Genomic DNA, 23,927 nt, shown 5'->3' with positions numbered 1-23,927 from the left:
ATACTCAATTTTGTGTTATAACTTTCTTGTTATACCTTGTGTATCATTATGTCATCCTTTATATTTTGAAGTAAAGTTCTAATCAATGTGTCAAGTTCCATGAACATATCTTTTTAGGATTTTATTAGGATTACAGAGTTCAATTATATTGAATTTATAGAACACTTTGGGGAGAATTAACATGGAATGATAGCTCCATTAATTTAGGTCTTTAATTTGTCTCAGCAGGGCTTTATAGTTGTGTATGTGGGCCTTACACATATTTTATTGTATGTAATTATATATTTTTGGTCTATTGTTAGTGGAACTTTTAAATTTAATATCCTAATTTTTTGCTGGTAGTATATAAAAGTCAAATTTATTTTTATATATTGAGCTCATATCCTGCTACCTTGCTAAATTCATCACTTGCTAGTTCAAGTAGTTGTTTGTTAGATGCCTTGGGATTTTCTATGTAAACAGTATATGTCATCCTACTGCTTTAATTTTTCTCTTTTATTTCTATTTCTTACCTTATTTCACTGGCTAGGTAGGATTCTAGGACAATGTGAATAGAAGCAGTGATATCCTTATCTCATTCCTGTTTTAGAAAAAATTCAACATTTTAACATTAAGTATATTAACTGTAGGATTTTCATACTATCTTTTATCAGATGCAGGATATTTCCTTCTATTCCTAACTTCTAAGCTTTTTTTTTCATAGTTACTATGTATTGAATTTTATCAAATACGTTTTCTGCATCCATCGAGATCAATTTTTCTCCTTTTCTCTGTTAACATACTATATGAATCAATGCGATTTATATTCATTGGTTTTTTTAATCTTAAACTAGTTTTGTATTTTTGAGATGAACTCAATTTGATCATGAGGTGTTGTTTTTATATTTGCTGGATTTAATTGGCTAATATTTTAAGAATTTTTGCCTCTATATTATGTATATTAGTTTATAGTTTTCTCATATTATGTTTGTCTGGGTTTGGTTTTGAAGTTATGCAGACCTCATAAAATGAATTGAGAAGTGTTTCTTCCTCCTCTTTTTTTCTAAAATAATTGGGTAAAGTTTCTGTTATTTTATACTAGAATATTTGATAGAATTTAATAGTAACATCTTTTGGACCTAGAGTTTTCTTTGAGGGAAGGTTTTTGATAATGGTTTCAGTTTCGTTAATAGATATGAAGCTATTAAGATTTTTCGCTTCTTGCTGTGTCAGTTTGGTAAATTGTATTTTTCAAGGAATTTGTGTTTCATCTAAGTTGTCAAATTGATAAAGATTTCCATGATACTCCTTTTCACTCTTTCAGTGTTTGTAGGATCTGAGTGATACCTCTGCATTTTTCATGTGAATATCTTGTATTCTGTTTTATTATGTTTTTTAAAAAGATTTTATTTATTTCAGAGAGACAGTGTGTGTTTGCATGAGTTGGGGGAGTGGCAGAGGCAGAGGGAGAAGCAGACTCCCTGCTGAGCAGGGATCCTTATGCCTGGATTTGATCCCAGAATTCTGGGATCATGACCCGAGTCCAAGGCAGACTCATAACTGACTGAGCCACCCAGGCACCCCTCTGTTTTATTTTTGATAGCCTAAGAAGGTTTATTGATCTTGTTGATCTTTTCAAAGAACCAACTTTTAGCTTTGTTAACTTTATCTGTGGTTTCTTTGGTATTTCATTGATTTCTGCAATTATTTCTATTGTTTTGCTTCTACTTACTTTGGATGTATTTCACTCTTCAGTTACTCACTTGTTAAAGTAGAACCTTAGGTCATGAATTTCATATCTATCTTCTGATGCCCTATTTTTATGTTTGAACTTTGCTTTATTTGTGTTCCGTAAATTTTGATGTGTTACATTTTCATTTTCATATAGAGATTTTTTTTCCTTTGGTTCTTGAGTTAGTTGCAAGCATGCTTGACTTGCCAATATTTATTTTTTCCTAGATATTTCATCATTAATGATTTCTAATTCCATGGTGGTTAGAGAATATATTTTACAAGATGTCAATATTTTGAAAAATTTATTGATTTTTTTTCTATGCCCCATTTTATTGAACATTCTATATGTACATCTTAAAAGAATATGTATTCTGCAGTGTTCTATATCAATTTGTAGATCAAGTTAATTGATAATGTTCAGATTTTCTATGTTCTTAGTATTACTGAGAGAGGGAAGTTAAATTCCACTGTGTTTGGGGGTTTATCTGTTTCTCCCTTTAATTTTGTCAGTTTCACTTTCATGTATTTTGAGATTCTGTTATTAGGGTCATAAATATTTATAATCACCATGTCTTCAATGAGGAATTGACCCTGCTATTATTATGAAATGCTCTCTATTTCTAGTATAATACTTGAAATCTTCTTTATCTGATATTAATATAGTCACTCTGATATATATATATATATATATATATATATATATATATTAAGATTTTATTTATTTATTTACAGACAGAGATCACAAGTAGGCAGAGAGGCAGGCAGAGAGAGAGGAGGGAAGCAGGCTCCCTGCTGAGCAGAAAGCCCGATATGGGGCTCCATCCCAGGACCCTGGGATCATGACCCGAGGCGAAGGCAGAGGCTTTAACCCACTGAGCCACCCAGGCGCCCCCCACTCTGATATTCTTATGCTTGCTGTTTGCAAGGTATGCTTTTTTGCATTCCTTTATTTCAAGTGCTGTGTCTTAATACTTAAAAATGTGTCTTGTGTAGCAGAAATAAACAAAATGGAAAGTAAACAAACAAAAACCAATAGAACAGAGCAGTGAAACCAGAAGTTGGTTCTTTGAAAAGACCAACAAAATTGAAACACCTTTAACCAGATACATTAAAAAAAAAAAAAAAGGAAAAAAGAAAAGAAAAAAGAGGACTCAATCAGAAATGAAAGCAGAGAAATAATAGCTAATACCACAGAAATGCAAAGGATTGTAAGAGATTATTATGAACTAGAAAAAATGGATAAATTCCTAGAAATATCTCCCAAAGCTGAATCAGTAAGGAATAGAAAATTTGAACAGACTGATTATCAGCAATGAAATTGAATCAGTAATGAAAAAACTCCCAAGAAACAAAGGTTCAGGACTGGGCAGCTTCATAGTTGAATTCAACCAAACATTTAAAAAAGAGTTAATACCCATTCTTCTCAAACTATTCCAAAAAATAGAAGAGGAAGGAAAACTTCCAGATCCATTCTATGAAGCCAGAATTACTGTTATACTAAAATGAGGTAAAAACACTACAGAAATGAGAACTGTAGGCCAATATCTCTGATGAACTTGGGTGCAAAAAATTCTAAAAGATACTAGCAAACCAAATTTAACAAAACAACAAAACATTTAAAAAAACACAGTCAAGTGGGATTTATTCCCAGGATGCAGGTGGTTCCGTATTTACAAATCAACCATGATACATCATATCAATAAGAGAAAGGATAAAAGTCATATGATCATTTAATAGACACAGTAAAAGTATTTAACAAAGTAGAACATCCATTCATGGTAAAAACCCTCAACAAAATAGGTCTGAAGGGAACATACCTCAACATAATAAAGGCCATATGTGAAAAACCCACAACTAACAGCAGACTCAATGGTGAAAAACTGAGAGCTTTTCCCCTAAGGTCAAGAACAAGACAAGGATGTCCATATTCACCACTTTTATTCAACATCATAACCAGAAGTCCTAACCACAACAATGAGACCAGAAAAAGGATTAAAAGACTTCCAAATTGGTAAGAGGAAGTAAAATTTTCACTGTTTGCAGATGACATGATACTTATATAAAAAACCCTAAAGATTCCACCAAAAGCTACGAGAATTGATAAAGGAATTCAATAAGGTTGCAGGATACAAAGTCAATATGCAGAAATCTGTCACACTTCTATACACTAATAATGAAGCAACAGAAAAAGAAATTAAGAAAATGATCCAATTTACAACTGCACCAAAAATAATAGAATATCTAGGAATAAGCTTAACCAAGGAGGTGGAAGATGTGTACTCTGAAAACTATAAAACATAAATGGAAGAAATTGAAGATGATGTAAACAAATGGAAAGACATTCCATGCTCATGGACTGGAAGGAGAAAGTTGTTAAAATGTCCGTATTACCTGGGGCACCTGGGTGGCTCAGTGGATTAAGCCTCTACCTTTATTTACTCAGGTCATGGTCTCAGGGTTATGGGATCGAGCTCTCTGCCCAATGGGAAGCCTGCCCCCTACTCCCTGCCTGCCTCTCTACCTACTTGTGATCTCTCTCTCTGTCAAATAAATAAATAAAATTAAAAAAAAAAAATTCCATACTACCCAAAGCAATATACAGATTTAAAGCAATCCCTATCAAAATACCAACAGCATTTTTCACAAAACTAGAACAGTCCCCAAATTTGTATGGAATGACAAAAGACCCCAAATAGCCAAAGCAACCTTGAAAAATAAAAATAAAGCTGTAGGCATCACAATTCCCTATTTCAAGTAATACTACAAAGCTATAGTAACCAAACAGTATGCTGCTGGAACAAAAATAGACACATAGATCAATGGAACAGGATAGAAAACCCAGAAACAAACTCACAGTTATGTGGTCAATTAACCTTTCACAAAAGAGGCAAGAACATACAATGTGAAAAAGTCTCTTCAACAAATAGTGCTGGGAATCTGGACAGCTATGTGCAAAACTGGACCAGTTTTTTACACTATATACAAAAATAAGCTCAATGACTCAAAGACCTTGAAGCCGTAAAAACTCTAGAAGCCAGCACAGGCAGTAATTTCTCTGACACTGGGGTTGTAACAATATTTTTCTAGATATATCTCCTGAGGCAAGGGAAACAAGCAAAAATAAAATTTTGGGACTGCATCAAAATAAAAAACTTCTGCACAGCAAAGGAAATAGTCAACAAAAGTGAAAGACAGTCTACTTAATGGGAGGAGAAGATATTTGCAAATGACATTTGATAAAAGGTCTGTATCCAAAATATATAAACTTACAAGAACACATACACACACACACACAAATACGATTAAAATGGTCAGAAGATATGAACAGACATTTCTCCAAAGAAGACATACAAATGGCCAACAAACATCACTCATCATCAGGGAAATCAAATCCTCATCAGTGGCTCAAGTGAAAAACACAAAAGTAAACAAGTGTTAGTGAGGATGTGGAGAAAAAGGAACCCTTGTGCACCACTGATGGGAATGCAAACTGGTACAGCCATTGTGGAAAGCAGTATGGAGGTTCCTCAAAAAATTAAAAATGGGATTACCCTATGATCTAGAAATTGCACTACTGGGTATTTACCTAAAGAATACAAAAACACTAATTCAAAAGATTATATGCACCCCTATTTTTATTGCACCATTATTTACAATAGCCAAATTATGGAAACAGCCCAAATGTCTGTCAATAGATAAATGGATGAAGAAGGTATGGTATCTATATCTATTTAGATATGTATGGATGTATACACACACACACACACACACACACACACACAGGAATTTTATTCAGCCATAAAGAAAAATGCAGTCTTGACATTTGCAGCAACATGGCAATCAAAGTAATCAGTCAGAGAAAGACAAATACCATATGATTTCACTCACATGTGGAATTTAAGAAACAAAGGGGGAATAAAAAGAGAGAGAGAGAAACCAAAAAACAGACTCTTAACTATAGAGAACAAACAAGTGGGTTACCAGAGGGGAAGTGGGTGGGCAGATGAGTGGAATAGGTGAAGATTAAGAAAACACTCATCTTGATGATCACTGAATAATACATAGAATTGTTGAATCACTATATTATACACCTGGAAATAATACAACACTGTATGGGAGCTATACTGGAATTAAAATTAAAAAAAAAAGTATGTCTCTTGTAGACAACTCTTTATCCATTTTGGCAATCTTGATATTTAATTGGAGTGTTTAGTCCATTTACATTTAATATAATTTCTTTTATATTTGAATTTGTACATACCATTTTATTATTTGTTTTTTGTTTGAACAGACTGTTTTCTGTTTTATTCCTCCTCCATTCCTGCTTGCTTTTGGGTTGCTAGGATACTTTTAAAAATTTCAGTTCTCCTATTGGCTTTTTAACTATTTACATTTTTTTTGTTGTGATAAAAAAATAAATTCCCAACTTTTCACAGTGTGCTTAATTTTAATAATGTAGCACTTCATGTAAAATGTATCATGATGAAATGGGTTGTCATATTCTTTTAAGGAAACTAATGTTAGGAAAGTTACGTATAATACCTAATAGCCATACATTATCTAAATTTTGAAAATTAGACCAAACTTACATGCCCAGCATCAGCCCAAGTTGATTTTAGTATATATTTCTTTTTATATTTCTGTGTTATATTTGCTAATATTTTAAGGGATTTAATTTAATATTTGCTTCTGAGTAAGAAAAATTGGCCTATAAATCTCCTGCCTATAATATGCTTGTCATATTTTCTTATCAAGATTATGTCAAACTCATAAAATGAATTGAGACCATTTCTCCCTTTCTAAAATCTGAAACAGTTTAAGACGGCATTATATCTTACCTTACCTTACCTGACCTTACCTTACCTTATCATCTTTTCCTTTCTTCTCTCCTCTCCTTTCCTTTTATTTCCTTTCATTTCGTTTCCTTTCCTTTCCCTCTCCTTTTCTCTTTTTTTCTTTTCTTGTCTTTTTTCTTTCATCTTTTTTAAAAAAAGATTTTATTCATTTATTTGACAGAGAGAGACACAGCAAGGGAAGGAACACAGGCAGGGGAGTGGGAGAGGGAGAAGTACGCTCCCGGCTGAACTGGGAGCCTATTGTGGGGCTCGATCCCAGGACCCTGGGATCAGGACCTGAGCCGAAGGCAGATGCCCAATGACTGAGCCACCCAGATGCCCTGGTTTTTTTTTTTTCTTTTTTTTCTTTTCTTTTTTAAGTAGGCTCCACACCTAGTGTGGGGCCCAACATGGGGCTTGAATTCAAACCCTGAGATCAAGACCTGAGGTGAGATCAAGAGTCAGATGCTTAACTCACTGAGCCACCCAGGCACTCCAGGACTGGCATTCTATCTTTCTTAAGCATTGATAGACTTTATTGGTGAAACCATTTGACTTTTAGTTTTCTTTGTGTAAGATTTATAATTATGTATTGAGATTTAATATTTTATGAAAATGTAAATTTTGTGTTTTTTCTTGTGTCAGTATAGATAAGTTCTGTTCTTCATTTATTCCAAATTTTTAGTTATTGGCATGACATTACTTATTATGTCCTTTGTGTTTATGTGTGTGTATTTACCTCTTCTTGTAGTTTTTCTTCTTCATTAATTACCTAGGGGCTTTATCACTTTTTAAAATCCTCACTACAATGATCATTTGGCTTTGTTGATCCTTTTTATTATATGCTTTTCCACTTATACATTTTGTTTATAATTCTGTTTTTTTGTGTTCTGTTTTCTGTATTTTTATTAATTTTTGAAATAGATTCTTAGATACTTTATTAGTAGCTTCTTTTCTTCCTAATGTAGGCATTAAGTCCCTAAAACATGATCTTAGGTATAGTCCACAAGTTTAATATGTAATTATTACTTATTATTGTTAAACTCAAAATATATTCTAATCTTAGTGAAATTAGAAGTATATTCTAATATACTTTTTATATATGTATTTTAATTAATTTATTATTATTTTCAAAGATTTTATTTATTTATTTGACAGACAGAGATTACAAGTAGGCAGAGAGGCAGGCAGAGAGAGAGGAGGAAGCAGGCTCCCTGCTGAGCAGAGAGCCCGATGTGGGGCTCGATCCCAGGACCCTGGGATCATGAGCTGAGCTGAAGGCAGAGGCTTTAACCCACTGAGCCACCCAGGCGCCCCTATATATGTACTTTTGAAGATTTTATTTATTTGAGAGAAAGAGAGAGGATGGGAGGTGGGTCGGGGCACAGGGAGAGGGAGAGGGAGAAGCAGAGGTTCCATCCCAGGACCCTGAGATCATGACCTGAGCTGAAGGTAGTTACTTAAAAAACTGAACCACCCAGTCACCCGTTATTCTAATATGCTTTAAAATACATTTGTTCTTTAGGTCACCTGAGTGGCTCAATCCTTGGGCGCCTTAGTGGCTCAGTTGTTAGGTGTCTGCTTTGGGCTGAGGTCATAATCCCAGGGTCCTGGGATTGAGCCCGGCATCAGACTCTCTGCTCAGCGGGAAGCCTGCTTCTCCCTCCTTGCTCTGCCCGCCTCCCCCCACAACCCCAGCTTGTGTTCCCGTTCTCGCTGTCTCTATGTCAAATAAATAAAATCTTTAAAAAAAAAATAAAATTTATTTCTTCTTTGAAGTGTATTTCTTACTTTATAAATATTTGTGGATTTTCTTCTTAAACTTATGTTATTTCTAGTTTCTCACATTAAAGAACATATTCTATATTTCTGCTGAACCATATTGAGATTTGCTCCATGACCTTATATGGTGCTTTGATAAATATTTCATGTTTGCATTATTAATTTTCTAAAAGATTTTATTTATTTATTTGAGAGAAAGCATAACTAGGGAGGGTGCATAGGGGTAGAAGGAGAAGGAGAGGTGACTCGCTACTGAGTAGGGAACCCAGACAAGGCTCAGTCCCAGGATCCTGAGATCATGACCTGAGCTGAAGGCAGATGTTAAACCAACTGAGCCAGCCAGGCACCCCTCATATGTATTTTAAATGAAACTGTGTTTTACAGTAGTGTGCAGTGTTTGATCAAATGTTCATTAGGTCAAGTTTGCTAACCATGTGATTCAAATATTCTGCTTCTTTACTGATTATTTTGTTTCTTACTGAGTCATTTCAAAATCTTACCATTATGCTATGGATTTGTCTACTTTTATTTCAGTAAGCTTTGCTTAACAATTTACACTAGTTATAACTTCCACATTAATTAATTTTTTAATCAATATCAAGCTTGTAGTGTATCTTTTTAATTTAGTAATGTTTTTGCCTTAGAGTCTAATAAAACAGCTATATCAACTTTCTTTTGGTTTTTGTTCATATGTCTTCATTTTTTTACTTAACAACTTTTCCTATTCCTTGTTTTAATGGTGTGTGTGTGTGTGTGTGTGTGTGTGTAAATGGCATACATATTTTATGGACCTGATGATCTTTGTCTTTTAATTGTAACATTTAGTCTCCTCCATGGAATGTGCTTTCTAATATATATGGATTTAAATCTACTATTTTATTATTGCTCTTTATTTGTTGTATGTTACCTGTGTTTATTTTCTTCTTCTTTTTTGCCTCCTTTTGGATAGATTATTTCATATTATTCCGTTATCTCTTTCTTAATAGGTTACTACTTACACATTGATGTATTTTCCTTCTAGTGGTTACCCAAGAGATTACAATAAACATTCTTGACTTATCAAAAATTCTAATATAAACTAGTAATTTTATTTCCTCCTGGACAGTGTAAGGACACCAGAATATTATAATTACACTGGACCCTTTCAGACTCAACTGCATGTGTTGTCATATCTTTTAATGCTTTTATTTAATTTCAAGAAGACAGTTTTGTTCAATAATGTTTACATATTTATATTTTCTATATATTTACCATTTTTGTTGTTCTTAAGTTTTTCCTGCATCACTGAGCATCTACATCATATACTTTTCCTTGTGCCTGAAAACATCCATTAATTATTTCCTGTACTGTGCTCTTTTGATGAGGATTTTGTTCAGTTATTTGTCTGAAAATATCCCCATCTTTATTCTTGAATAGTATCTTTACTGGGTATAAAACTAGGTTACTTTTATTTTCTTTACCATCTTGAAAATATCATTTGATATATAGTGTCTTTTGTTGTTTTTGCTACCAGATCAGCTATTTGTCCAGTTGTTGCTTTTTGGTAGGTAATCTATTGTGTTTTCCTTGTGCTACTTTTAAGATTTTCTTTTTGGTCTCAAGTTTTGAGCAGTTTTTCTATGCAAAACCTACTTGTGGGTTGATAATTTATTTATTTACTTATTTATTGGTTTGATGTTCTTAGTGGATCGGGAATATATGGCTTGACTTTTTTTTTTTTAATCAGCTTTTAGAAGTTTTCAGCTTTTATCTCTTCAAATACTTCTCTTACACCATTCTTTTTCTTTGACATTTGGGATTGAGATTGTAGGTAACCATTCTTTTTTAATTTATTTTTTTTTAAAGATTTTATTCATTTATTCATGAGAGACAGAGAGAGAGAGAGAGAGAGAGGCAGAGGGAGAAGCAGGCCCCCCACTGAGCAGGTAGCCCGATACTGGACTTGATCCCAGGATCCCAGGATCCCAGGATCATGACCTGAGCTGAAGGCAGTTGCTTAACCATCTGAGTCACCCAGGTGACCCCATTCTCATTTTAAAAACACTTTTTTTTTAGTTTTTCCAATCTCATATTTTTTTCTTTAGGTTTTAATATTTATATGATTTATTTTTCTAAAGTAATGATTCTTCCCCGATATGGATACCTCAAATACTTTCCCCAATCTTTAAAATAACTCTGCAAATATTTATTTTTGCTATTTTCATGTATTTTTACAGTTATTCAAAAAGGTTATTTCACCTAAGTTTACATAACAGCCAAGCAACTAAGGCTGAAATTTGAACCAAAGTCCAATTGATTAAATATTTCTTGCTCTTCATTATGTGAGGTTTTATTTCCTTTATTATGTCTCTTTGTCTTTCTTACTTGGTATTTAGACAATAGCTGTTATTCCAAGTGGTGTGTGTATTGATGAATGGTCTTAGTCTATCTTAAAATAACATTCTATCATTCCATCTATAATTATTAGATGAACCGAAGTACACAACAGGGAAAAAAGAATGCATATAGTTTATTCTAATAGAATATATGAAGAGATAGTTTCTGTGGAGAGAGACAAATAAGAAGGTAATGTCCCAACTGATGAGATCAAGAAAGAATTCATTGAGTAGGTAAAACTTACCATGGAAGTGATAGCCATGGTATCATGGGTAAGATATGAGAATTCTTTTTCACTGTGCTCAGGGGTAAGGTGTACTGTACATTTGTTAATATATATAAAGAAAACCAATACTGCTATTTCTTGTTGTTTATCCCTGTAACATCTATTTGTATATATTCAAATTTTCACTAATTGGGTAGTCAATCATGTAAGCCATAACATTTTGTCCATCTTGAAACATTTACACAGTAACTAAAAAGTTTTTTTTTTTCTCCCAGGTTATTTCATTTTTGGCTGCAGTTTTGCATAAAAAGGGAACTCGTGAAGATATTGAAAACAACATGCCAGAATTTTTACTAAGAAGTATGAAAAAGGAGCCTCCTTCTATAGCAAAAAAAGTAAGATGTTTAGGAGTATAAAGCTCATGAAGCTGGTATTGGAAATGTATATAGAAACTTGTACACAGCATACTTTATAGCATAAATTCAAAACACATAAGTTAAAGACATTATTAAAATATTTGTTTTATAGACCTAATTCTTAAAGGATTATCAGTTTCATCCTCAAATTAAGTATGATTGACTCAAAATGGCAAAATACAATTTTAGCTTAAATTTTTTTGGAGGTTTAACGTCTTTTTCTTGGCTGGATATATATGACTTACTTTAATTAATTTGTTAAGTTTGCATAAATGTGTATGTAAAGTTAATCAAAGTCCATTATATTGTTTTTTTATTTACGTGAGAATGAAAGGGAGACATTGATACTGATAAAAAAGGTATGTCATTGATAAGGTTGTTCAGGAGAATAATTACATCCTGAAACTCTGAAACAAATTCTTCCTACATGAGGACTGTTGAAGTTGGAATTAGAAAGACTAAGGTCTAGACGTGTTTTTATTTCTGCTCCTGTCATTATGAATGCTATTCATGTCTATATTTCAGCTTTCTCTTTTGTAAATACATGTTTATAAATATCTCATGTATGACTCATAAAAAATAAGAGATTTCTAGTAAAATAATGAAATGCAAGAAAAATATACTTTTGTGTCTGACTTTTATATTCTCAGAAAACTGGATAGAAATAAAGATGAAGTGATTTTATGAAATCTTTATTTTCTCATGGTAATGAAATCACTTTCTACAAGTCAAGTTTTAAATAGTCTCATCTAGGGGCACCTGGGTGGCTCAGTGGGTTGGGCCGCTGCCTTCGGCTTGGGTCATGATCTCAGGGTCCTGGGATTGAGTCCCGCGTCTGGCTCTCTGCTCGGTGGGGAGCCTGCTTCCCCCTCTCTCTCTCTCTCTGCCTGCCTCTCTGCCTACTTGTGATCTCTCTCTGTCAAATAAATAAATAAAATTAAAAAAAAATAGTCTCATCTGTACTAGAGTCTTATACATAAGATTGGTGAGGCCAATTTACTATTGTCAATCATTGGGGCATTTTAGTGCAAAATTTTGAGAATTATTGGCTTATGGAATTATTATTGCTTTAAAATTTTTAATAATTTTTAATATTATAAATATATCCTATAACAAATTTAATTTGATCCTAAAGAAGTATTTAATTCTTTTTTAAGCATATTTTTTTGACCTGAGTCATTTTATTTTATTTTTATTATTTTTTTGAAATTCAATTAACATATAGTGTATTATTAGTTTCAGAGGTAGAGTTCAGTGATTTATCAGTCTTATACCCAGTGCTTATTACATCATATGCCCTCCTTAATGTCCATCATTCAGTTACCCTGTCCCCCATCTCACTTCCTCCCCAGCAACCCTCAATTTGCTTCCTATAATGAAGCAAGTCTCTTGTGGTTTGTCTCCTCTCTGGTTTTGTCTCGTTTTATTTTTCCTTCCCTTCCCCTTTAAGGGATATTCTTTTTTTTTTTTTTTTTTTTTTTAAAGATTTTATTTATTTATTTGACAGAGAGAGATCACAAGTAGATGGAGAGAGAGGCAGGCAGAGAGAGAGAGAGGGAAGCAGGCTCCCTGCTGAACAGAGAGCCCGATATGGGACTCGATCCCAGGACCCTGAGATCGTGACCTGAGCCGAAGGCAGCGGCTTAACACACTGAGCCACCCAGGCGCCCAGGGATATTCTTAATGTGTCTTTAAATCTTCTCAAGTTCAAAGACTGTTTGTAGTCCCATTTTCAGTTGTTATTTGATTCTAAATGTCATTGCAGAATTTATTAATATTTTATGTCAGTTCTGGTAATTAACAGGGCAGAGAAAGCAGGGAAAATTAATACTTTAAATAGGTAAAGATATTAATATATAATATATATTTATAATACATATTTATTTACATTTATATATGTATATGGGCACATATGCATATATATGTATAATTCCTTCTGATAATAAACAATGCTATTTCTGTATCTCTTTCAGTTCAATTCTATTTATTTATGATTTTATCTATTAATTTAATTGATAAAGATGGAGACAGCAAGAGAGGGAACACAAGTAGGGACAGTGGGAGAGGGAGAGAAGCAGGCTTTCAGCCTAGCAGGAAACCCTATGTAGGGCTCCATCCCAGGACTCTGGGGATCATGACCTGAGCCAAACAAGATGCTTAAGGACTGAGCCACCCAGGTGCCCCCTTCCATTTAATTCTTAAGTATTTATTTTTAATCTTTCTTATATTCTAATAAATTTCACTTAAGTTGTATCTGTTTTTTTGAGTACCACTGTGGCTGCATTTCATAGTTTTCATTAGGTGGGCTTTTCATTATTGTTTTCTAAATTATCTGTGGCTCTATAGTTTTTCTCTTTTACTCAAGTACTATTAAAAGTGAAGTTTAAAATTTCCAAGTGAATAGATGTTATTGGGGTATGGAGAATAATAGGAGTATTTCGCCTTTGTTGTTGATTTCTGCTTTGTTGCTAAGGTAATACTGGCTTTATTTTTATTTTTACTTTTATTTTATTTTATTTTTTTGTGGCTAAATCCCTGGTCAGGTGTTTTTAATGCTGTGGTGTTACATAGTCTCAGTTATTTAAAAATTTTTGCAAGGATTTTGCACATTATTTATTATTATGGCCATATAGGTCTAAATATATCTGTTTAATCAGGATAATTGGATAATTGTAGTGTTCAAATTCTTAGTACTATTTTGTTTTGTTTTTGTTCTATTTGAGCAATTAAATTCTGAGAGAAATATATTACATTTTCCTGCTATATCTTTTCAGCTTTCTCATTTCTTCTTGTCTTTGTACCACTTTTTGCTTATTTAAGAACTTCAATTAATTGTTTCTAAAGTTTTACGTACTTCTATATAACTGTCATACTGGGTTGATAGTTTATCTGTATGTAGAATTCTAAGTTAAAAATCTTTCAAACTTCACCAAAATAATTTTATTTTCTTCTGTCACTCCATATTGTAGATAGGTTCCAGTACTGAACTGATATTTTCCATGGATAGGAAATTTTCTTTTTGTTTCAAAGTGTATAGGACTTTTTCTTCAACCTTGAAATTTATAAATTTCCTCAGCCCCAACACTCATTATGATTTCTGAAGAAGTTGTGCTTTGGAAAAGTATACATAGTACTTTATATAGGGGAAGTGGTGTGCTACTTCTTTGAAGCAGATGATTGGCCTAATTGTTTCCCCTTTAATTACTCTGCCATTACTTTGCATTGTTTTCTTAATTTCCTTTTCTTATAAGTCATGCTAATATATTAAAACACAGCTGATTTTTATATATTGATTTTGTGTCCTGCATATTTACTGACTTTATTTTACTGAATTCTAAGAGGTATTTGTTTTCATTTATGGCATCTTCAGGGTTTTCTACCTGTAATGGCATGTCCTCTGCAAACAGTTTTACCTTTACCTTTCCAATTTTACCTTTCCAATTCCAAATCCCTTTCCAATTTCCAATGTATTTCTAATTCTTTTATTTCTTATTTACCTAATTAATCTGACAAGGACTTCCAGTCCTATGTGTAATAAGCTTGTTACTGATCTGAGAGGAAAAGTATGAAGCTTTTGACTGTTGAATGTGATATTAACTGTGTGTTTGTCATATATGGTCTTTATTATGTTGAAGTATATATTCTCTATGTCCAGTTTGTTGGAAATTTTTTATATAAAAGGATGTTAAATTTTGTCAATTTTTTTGCATCTGTTGAGATATGGTTTTTACCCTTCATTTTGTTAATATGATATATCACATTTTTTTGATTTGCATATGTTGAACTATCAATTCATCTAAGGAGTAAATCCCACTTTGATCATGGTGTATGGTCCTTTTGCTATTGAATCTGTTTGTTCCATATTTTGTTGAAGATAATTGTGTTTCTATTCATCAAGGATATTGGCCTTTAATTTTCTTTTCTTGTGATACCCTTGTCTTTGATACCAGGGTAACATTGGCCTTGAAAAATGAGATTGGGATTGTTGAGAAGGATTGACATTATTTTTCAAATGTTTGGTAGAATTCACTAGTGATGCTGTCTGGCCCTGGACTTTTCTGTGCTGGGGGGTGTGTTATTGATTCAGTCTCTTTACTACTGATTTATTCAGATCTTCTTTCTTCATGATTCAGTCTTGTTGGGTTATATTTTTCTGGGACTGTATCCATTTCTTTTAGATTATCTAATTTCTTGGTATATAATTACATAATTTCATATTGTATTTCTTATCACTTCTAATGTCTCCTCTTTCATTTCTAATTTTATTTGAATGTTTTCTCTTTTTTTTTTTTCCTATTCTAGTTAAACTTTTGCCAACTTTATCTATTCAAAGAACCAGCTCTTAATCTCAGTGATCTTTTCTAGTGTTTTTCTAGTCTCTATTTCTTTCATTTCCACTACAATATTTGTGATTGCCTTCTACGAACTTTGGGCTTAATTTGTTCTTTTTGTTTTTTTTCTTAAGATTTATTTATTTTAGAGAGAGAGAGCATGCATGAACAGGGGTGGGGATGGGCAGAGGGAGAATGAGAGTCAGTCCCAAGCAGACTCCACACTGAGTGTGGAGCCTGACTGGGGGGTTGATCTAACAACCCGGAGATCACAACCCGAGTCAAAACCAAGAGTTAGATGCTCCATTGACTGTACCACCCAGATGTTCCTTGTTCTTTTTATAGTTTCTTGAGGTATAAAGTTAGGCTGTTTATTTGTGATTTTTCTTTTTTCTTAATGTGAGTCTTTGTCACTAAAAATTTCTTTTTAGAACTCCTTTTGTTGCATCCTGTAAGTTTTGGTTTGTTGTGTTTCAATTTTTATTTGTCTCAAGATATTTTTTTGGCTTCCTTTTTGATTCCATCTCTGACACTTTTGGTTGTCAGGAGCATATTGTTTAATATCCACATATATACATTTCCTCTTGTCATTGATTTCAAGTTTCACAACATTGTGGTCAGAAAATATGTTTGATATGATTTAGATCAAACATTTATTAAGACTTGTTTTCAAGAGGAGAAAGACAACTATCATATGATCTCCCTGATATGAGGATGTGGAGATACAACATGGGGGGTTAAGGGGGTAGGAGAAGAATAAATGAAACAAGATGGAATTGGGAGGAAGACAAACCATAAGTGACTCTTAATCTCACAAAACAAACTGAGGGTTGCTGGAAGGAGGGGAGTTGGGAGAAGGGGGGTGGGGTTATGGACATTGGGGAGGTTATGTGCTATGGTTAGTGCTGTGAAGTGTGTAAACCTGGTGATTCACATACCTGTACCTTGGGGGTTAAAAATATATGTTTATAAAAAATAAAAAATTAAAAAAAAAAAGACTTGTTTTGTGGCCTAACACATTACCTGTTCTAGAGAAAGTTCTATATGTACTTAAGAAGAATATGTATTCTTACTGCTATTAGGTGAAATTTTGTATATATGTCTCTTAGGTCCATCTGGTCTAACGTGTAGTTTAAGTCTGATATTTCTTTACTGATTTTCTATCTGCATGAGCTATCCGTTGTTGAAAGTAGGGTGTTGGAGGTCCTCCATTTTTATTATATTGCTGTCATTTTCTCTCTTCATATCTGTTAAGTTTTATAGTTAGATGTTCTGATGTTGAATATAATATTTACATTTGTTATATTCTGTTAATGAATTGATCCCTTTATTATGATCTGATGACCTTCTTTGTCTCGTGTTACAGTGTTTGGCTTAAAGTCTATTTCTAGGAAAATTTGCATTTTTGTTTTTTGGAGAAGTTTTCTTTACATAGGTATGGGATGGATTCCTCAGTTCTTTAAGTATGTCAGTTTTCATCTACTCTTACACAGTTCTGGTTATCTGGCAGCACCACTTCCAAGCATTTTACACTATTACGATTTATTTTTCTATTTGTTCTTTTGTTTCAGTTGGCATCAATAAATGTATTTGTTTAGTTAATCATTTGAACTGGAATTTCATAAAGCTTTTGATAGGATTATCAGTGACATCCTAAATTAATCCCTCAGAAGGAAATTCAAACAAATACTCTATTTTTATGTGATGAAATTCTTAAAAGATAAATTTGTATTCATCCAGTTAAAATTTTGTGCATTTTTAAAAGATAGCCTATGAAATAGCTAGAAAGGAAATAAATTCCTTTATATTTATTATGTTAATGCCAGAATCACAATGGAATCCTGAAAAATTAATGTTGGAACTCCTTGAAAAACAAATCCTTTTAATGAATCAAATGTTACAAATTAAGGATTGGTGGATTTGAGGTATGTGTATGTTATATGATACATCTTACATATATTTTGAAACTTTTCAAGTGTGAAGAAATCATCTAAAAATGCATGCAATAGATGTTTCTTGCCAGGAATAAATTCCAAAAAGACACAAAGTATGTATTTCAAATATTAAATCTTGGAATGAATCTTTGGATTTAGGCCTTTAGGATTGGAATTCAGTCTTTAAGGAAATCAAAGTAAATTAATTTTAAAATATTGCTCTCTCATATGATAAAGCTTTAAAGAGTCTATGAAAATTCATAGTCAGTATTAATGCATAGGAGAATTTTTTTAGTATTCATATTATCAGTTTCAGTGGTGATTGAACAAAAATATGTTTCTAGCATCTTATTTACTATATACTATTTAGTTTCTGATGTATACCAAGAGTATTATCTTGCAAATGATGCTCCTGTGAAAATCCTCATGCATATATCTTGCAACTTTTGCCATTATAGCTATAAGATAAATTCTTGGTACTGGAATCACAAGTCTGTGGTACTAAAATTATGGGCATATTACATCTGACAGATACAAATTGCCTTTCAAGAGCTTATGTCAATTTGTATCCTCACCAATAGTGTAAAATTATGTCTGTTTCCCACCTTTTCATTTATCCTAGGCATTAAAAAATATAAATTATGTCAGAGATGTAGAAAAAGTATACCTTGCTTTGATTTCTATTGCTTTATTTTGAGTGAGGTCAAATATCTTTTCAGAATCTTAAAAGACTTTTAATAGCTTTTTAAAACATCAAGTTCTAGTTTTAATCTTTTCTTTAGTCCTTAATCATATGTTCTACATACTGATCTTTTGTCCATTATATATTCTGTCAATATTTCTTTCCTACTTTTTTCAGGGTCAGCTTTTGATTTATTTATTATATTTTTTAAAAGTTTAGGTAGTTAAAAATATCTATATTTATAGGTTCTAGGTTTTATGCCTGCCTAGAAAAATCTTCTGTACCTAAGACTGTAAGTTCACCCATGATTCTTTGATAATGTGTATGACTTTATTTTACACCTTCACATCTCTGTATCAGCCTGAATTTATTTTGCTATAAGGAATGATCAGTTAAACTGGCATTATTTTTTCAACTGGTTAGCCAATTATTTTATTGTCATATATTGAGTAAGCCTTTTTTCCCACAATATTAGAAGGGTCACTTTTGATTAAAATGAAGCTCATTATATATGTGTGGGTATATTTCTAGATATATTGTTCTGTCCTATTGATTTATTTGTTCATTTATCTTTCAGTGCTAAACAGTTTTATTTTTTTTGGATTTATAATATGTTTTAATATTTGGTAGGGTTAGTTTGTCTTCAAATTTCTCAATTTTCTCCTAAAAGGCTATTGATATTTTAGTTAATATTACATTGAATTTATTGACTTATGTAGGGAGAATGAACATATTTACACTGTAAATACTGCATATCGAACAGTAGTTGTATCATTTGCTTAAATCTTATTTCTTGCCCTTCAGAATTTCTGGCTTTCTTCATGTGACCTAGTTTCTTATTCATTAAGTTTAACTAGGTATTCTTTCTTTTTGGTTGCTATTACAATTGGAGCTTTTAAAATTTTATGTTCTAACTGGTTATGTTTTTATATATATTAAAACTACATGCTTTTTTAGGCTTTTTCTGAAGTATTAGTGACATATTAGTTTCAGGTGTGTAACATAATGATTTGATATCTGTATACATTGCAAAATGGTCACTACATTAAATAAATCTAGTTAACATCTATCACTATACCTAGTTAGAAAAAATTTTTTTTTCTTGTAATGAGGACTCTTAAGATCTACTGTGTTAGCAACTTTAAAATATGCAATACAGTATTAACTGTAGTCACCATGGTGTACATTACATCTTAATGAGTTATTTATTTTATAACTGGATGCATGTTACATACCATACTAATGCCCTAGCAACCATCAATTTGTTTTCTGTAGTGATGAGCTTATTTTTTTGGTTTATTTTATTTAGTAGATTCCAAATATAAGTGAAATCAAATATTTCTCTTTCTTGGTATGACTTGTTTCACTTAGCATGATGCCTCAAGGTCCATCCATGTTATCACAAATGGCAGGATTTCATTCTTTTTTATGGCTGAATAGTATTCCATGTGTGTGTTTGTGTGATATATGTAGAGATATATATCTACATATATCAAATCTTCTTTATCACCCATTACTGGACACTTAAGTTGTTCCCATATCTTGGTTATTGTAAATAATGCTGCAGTGAATATGGGGGTACATAAATCTTTTCAAATTAGTGTTTTTGTTTCCTTTAGATAAATACCCTGAAGTGGAAATCCTGGATCATATGGCAGTTCTATTTTTTTTTAATTTAATTTAATTTTTTCTTCACTGTTCCAAGATTCATTGTTTATGTACCACATCCAGTGCTCCATGTAATACATGCCCTCCTTAATACCCGCCACCAGGCTCACCCAACCCCCTCCAAAACCCTGTTTGTTTCTCAGAATCCACAGTCTCTCATGGTTCGTTTCCCCCTCTGATTTCCCCCAGTAATTGTTTGTTTTTCATAGTGGCTGCACTAATTTAAATTCCTATCAATAGTGCATAAGGGTTTTCTTTTCTTAAGATTGTTGGCTAGCACTTGTTATTTCTTGCCGTTTTGAAAATAGGCAGTCTAACAGATGTGAGGTGATATCTCATTATGGTTTTGATTAGCATTTCCCTGATGATCAGTGGTATTTTTCATGTGCCTGTTGGCTATCTCCTTTTCTTCTTTAGAAAAACGTCTATCCAGATTCTGTATCCATTTTAAAATTTGGATTTTTTTTTTTTTTGGCTATTGAATTGTATATGTTTGTTAATATTTTGGATATTAAACACTTATCAGAAACTTTTTAGTTTGTTGCAGTCCCGCCTGTATGGTAAATGATATCATCAACAAAATGAAAAGAAACCAACTAAATAGGTGAAAATATTTGCAAATCATACATCTGATAATGCGTTAATATCCAAAAATAAATAAGTTTTTGTTTTTATTGCCTTTGCTCTTGGAGTTACATTTAAAAAACCATCACCAAGACCATAGTCAAGGAGCTTACTTGTATTCTTGTATACTTCTTACTTGTATACAGGAGCCTATATATTCTTCTAGGAGCTTTATGGTTTCAGGTCTTACATTCAGGTCTTTAATCCATTTCGAGTTTTGTGTGTTGTATAAAATAGTAGTTTCATTCTTTTGCTGTGGTTGTAAAGTTTCCCCAACACCATTCATTGACATGACTATCCTTTCTTATTGGATATTTTTGCCTCCTGTATCATAAATAAATTGGCCATGTAAGTATGGATTACTCATATTTTGTTCAAGTGATCTATGTGTCTCCTGTTTTGCAGTAGCATACTGTTTGATTACTATAGCTTTGTAAAACAGTTTCAAATCAGGGAGTATTTGTTGTTCTTTCTCAAGACTGCTTTGACTATTTTTGGTTTTTTATGGTTCTATCTATACAAATTTTAGGATTGTTATATTTCTATGAAAAATGTCATTGGAATTTTATAGGGATTGAACTGAATCTATAGATTGCTTCGGGTAGTAGGTACATATTAACAATATTTGTTCTTCCAAACCATAGAATGGAGTATTTTTCCATTTTTTGTGTCTTCTGTAGTTTCTTTTTTAAAAAGATTTATTTATTTAATACACTGAGCCTGGAGTCTGATGCTGGGCTCAGTCCCAGGACCCTGAGATCATGACCCAAGCCAAAATCAAGTTGGTCATTCCACTGACTGAGCTACCCAGGTGCCCCTTCTGTGGTTTAGCAGTGGCTTGTAGTTTTCAGTGTCCAGGTCTTTTACCTCCTTGGTTAATTTATCCCTAGGTATTTTACTCGTTTTGATGTAATTATAAGTGAGATTATTTTTTCGTTGCTGTTTCTGATAGTATGTTGTTAGTGTATAGAAAACAACAGATTTTTGTATATTAATTTTGTTTCTTGCAACTGTGCTGATCTTGCTTATTCTAACAGGTTTGTTTGTTTGTTTTTGTGGAGTCCTTAGTGTTCTCTATATGCAATATCATCTCCTAAGCAAACATTGACAATTTTCTTCTTATTTTGCACCTGGGATTTCCTTCCTTTCTTCCTTTCCCCCTTCTCCCCTCCTTCCTCCCTTCCTCCCTCCCTCCCTTCCTCCCTTCCTAATTGGTCTGCCTAGGACTTCCAAGATTATGTTGAATAAAAGTGGTGAGAGAGAGCATTCTTGTCTTGTTTTTGATCTTAGAGGAAAGTTTTTATCTTTCACCATTGAGTATAATATTAGTTGTGGCTTGTTATATGGCCTTTATTATGTTGAAAAACTTTCTCTCTATACTTACTTCGTTGAGAGTTTTTATCATAAATGGTTTTTGAATTTTGTCATCTATTAAGATGATCATGTGATCTTTATTCGTCATTTTGTTAATGTGGTGTATCATGTGATTGATTTGCAGATGTTGAACAATATTAACATTCCATCCTTGAATGCCTGGAACAAAAACCACTTGATCATGGTGTATGATCCTTTCGATTATTTCTGAATTGACTTTGTTGATATTTTGTTGAGGATTTTTACACCTATGTTCATCAAGGATTTTTCCTTTGTTGTGGTGTCCTCATCTGGTTTTGGTATTAGGGTAACATTGGACTTGTAAAATGAATTTTCTCCTATTGTTTAGAAAAGTTTGAGGAGAAAAAAAAAGAGAGAAAAGGTTGAGGAGGATTTGTATTGACTCTTCTTCGAATATTTGGTAGAATTTTCTATTGAACCACCTGGTACTGGATTTTGATTAGTAATCAAAACAAAACACAAACAAAAAAATCAGTAGTAATTCATCTTACTACTAATTGGTATATTCAGATTCTCTCTTTTTTTAATGATTCACTCAGGGAGGGTTGTGGTTTTTAGAAAAATAGCGATTTCTTTTAGGCTTTCCAATTTGTTAGCACATAATGGTTCATAGTACTCTCTTTTGAGTCTTTGTGTGTATGTAATATCAGTCAGTAAGATCTCCATTTCTGATTTTATTTGAGCCCTCCCTCCTTTTTCTTGGTGAGTCTAGCTAAAGTTTTATCGGTTTTATATATTCAAAGAAGCAGCTCCTAGTTTTACTGATTTTTTAAATGTCTTTTTAGTTTCTATTTTGTTTATTTCCATTCTGATCTTTGTTATTTCTTTCTTCTACCAAATTTGGGTGTTATTCTTCTTTCTAGTTCTTTGAGATGTAAAGCCAGGATGTTTATTTGAGATTTTTCTTATTTTGGGGGTGGGGGTAGGCATAGATTGCTGTGAAATTCTCTCACAGAACTACTTTTCTACATCCTATATATTTGGTATGCTTTATTTCCATTTTCATTTGTCTCAAGATATTTTTTTTTATTTCTCTGTTGACCTTTTGTTTGTTCAATAGCATATTGTTTATTTTTTAAAATCTTTATTTAAATTCTTTTTAGTTAACATACAGTGTAATGCTGATTTCAGGTGTACAGTATAGTAATTCAACACTTCCATACAATACCCTGTGCTTGTTACAGCAAGTGCTCGCCTTCTCCATCACCTGTTTACTGTTCATTTTATTGTTTTACTTATATTTTCTACAAATTTGTTTACTTGTCATTTCCATTTTCATCCATTATTTACTTTTCTTGTTTAATTGAAAGGTTTTATATTTATTGGTTTGCTGTCCATTAATTTAAGTGATATTGGCCTGTAATTTTCTATTTTTGAAGAATGTCTGGTTTTGGTATAATTTTTATGCTGCTTTTCTAAAAAATGATTTAGATAAATCCATGACTAGAATGGATTCTAAACTTAAATTCCCATATGTTAAATAGCCACAGCATTCCAAAAGGAAAAGTTACCAGTTATACATAATAGTGTTTAAATTAATTACTTTTGGCATTTTTAAATGAATTAACATTATAGACATAATTATGGGAATATTTTTTAGAACTTTGAGTTATATAGCAAAAATTTCAGTTTTATAGTCTGCCATTTCTCTCTATATAAAGATACATTTTTTTTTTTAATATAACTTTTTATTTTTTATAAACATGTATTTTTATCCCCAGTGGTACAGGTCTGTGAATCACCAGGTTTACACACTTCACAGCACTCACCAAAGCACATACCCTCCCCAATGTTCATAATACCACCCCTTTCTCCCAAACCCCCTCCCCCCAGCAACCCTCAGTCTGTTTTGTGAGATTAAGAGTCACTTATGGTTTGTCTCCCTCCCAATCCCATCTTCCTTCATTTATTCTTCTCGTACCCACTTAAGCCCCCATGTTGCAAC

General features: G+C 32.5%; 1 protein-coding gene across 2 annotated transcripts in view; it reads left to right on the top strand.

Moving 5' to 3' along the window:
* Positions 1-23,927, top strand: part of ERCC6L2 (ERCC excision repair 6 like 2) — a 148,116-nt gene that overhangs the window by 20,498 nt on the left and 103,691 nt on the right. For both annotated transcript variants that reach the window (XM_059411717.1, XM_059411718.1), the window contains exon 3: positions 11,208-11,327. In XM_059411717.1, the coding sequence (XP_059267700.1) occupies positions 11,208-11,327 (120 nt within the window). The remainder of the gene's footprint in view (positions 1-11,207; positions 11,328-23,927) is intronic.

The sequence above is a fragment of the Mustela nigripes genome, chromosome 9, assembly GCF_022355385.1.
Source record: "Mustela nigripes isolate SB6536 chromosome 9, MUSNIG.SB6536, whole genome shotgun sequence".
In the NCBI taxonomy this organism is placed as follows: domain Eukaryota; kingdom Metazoa; phylum Chordata; class Mammalia; order Carnivora; family Mustelidae; genus Mustela; species Mustela nigripes.
This window is presented reverse-complemented; position numbering and strand designations above follow the sequence as displayed.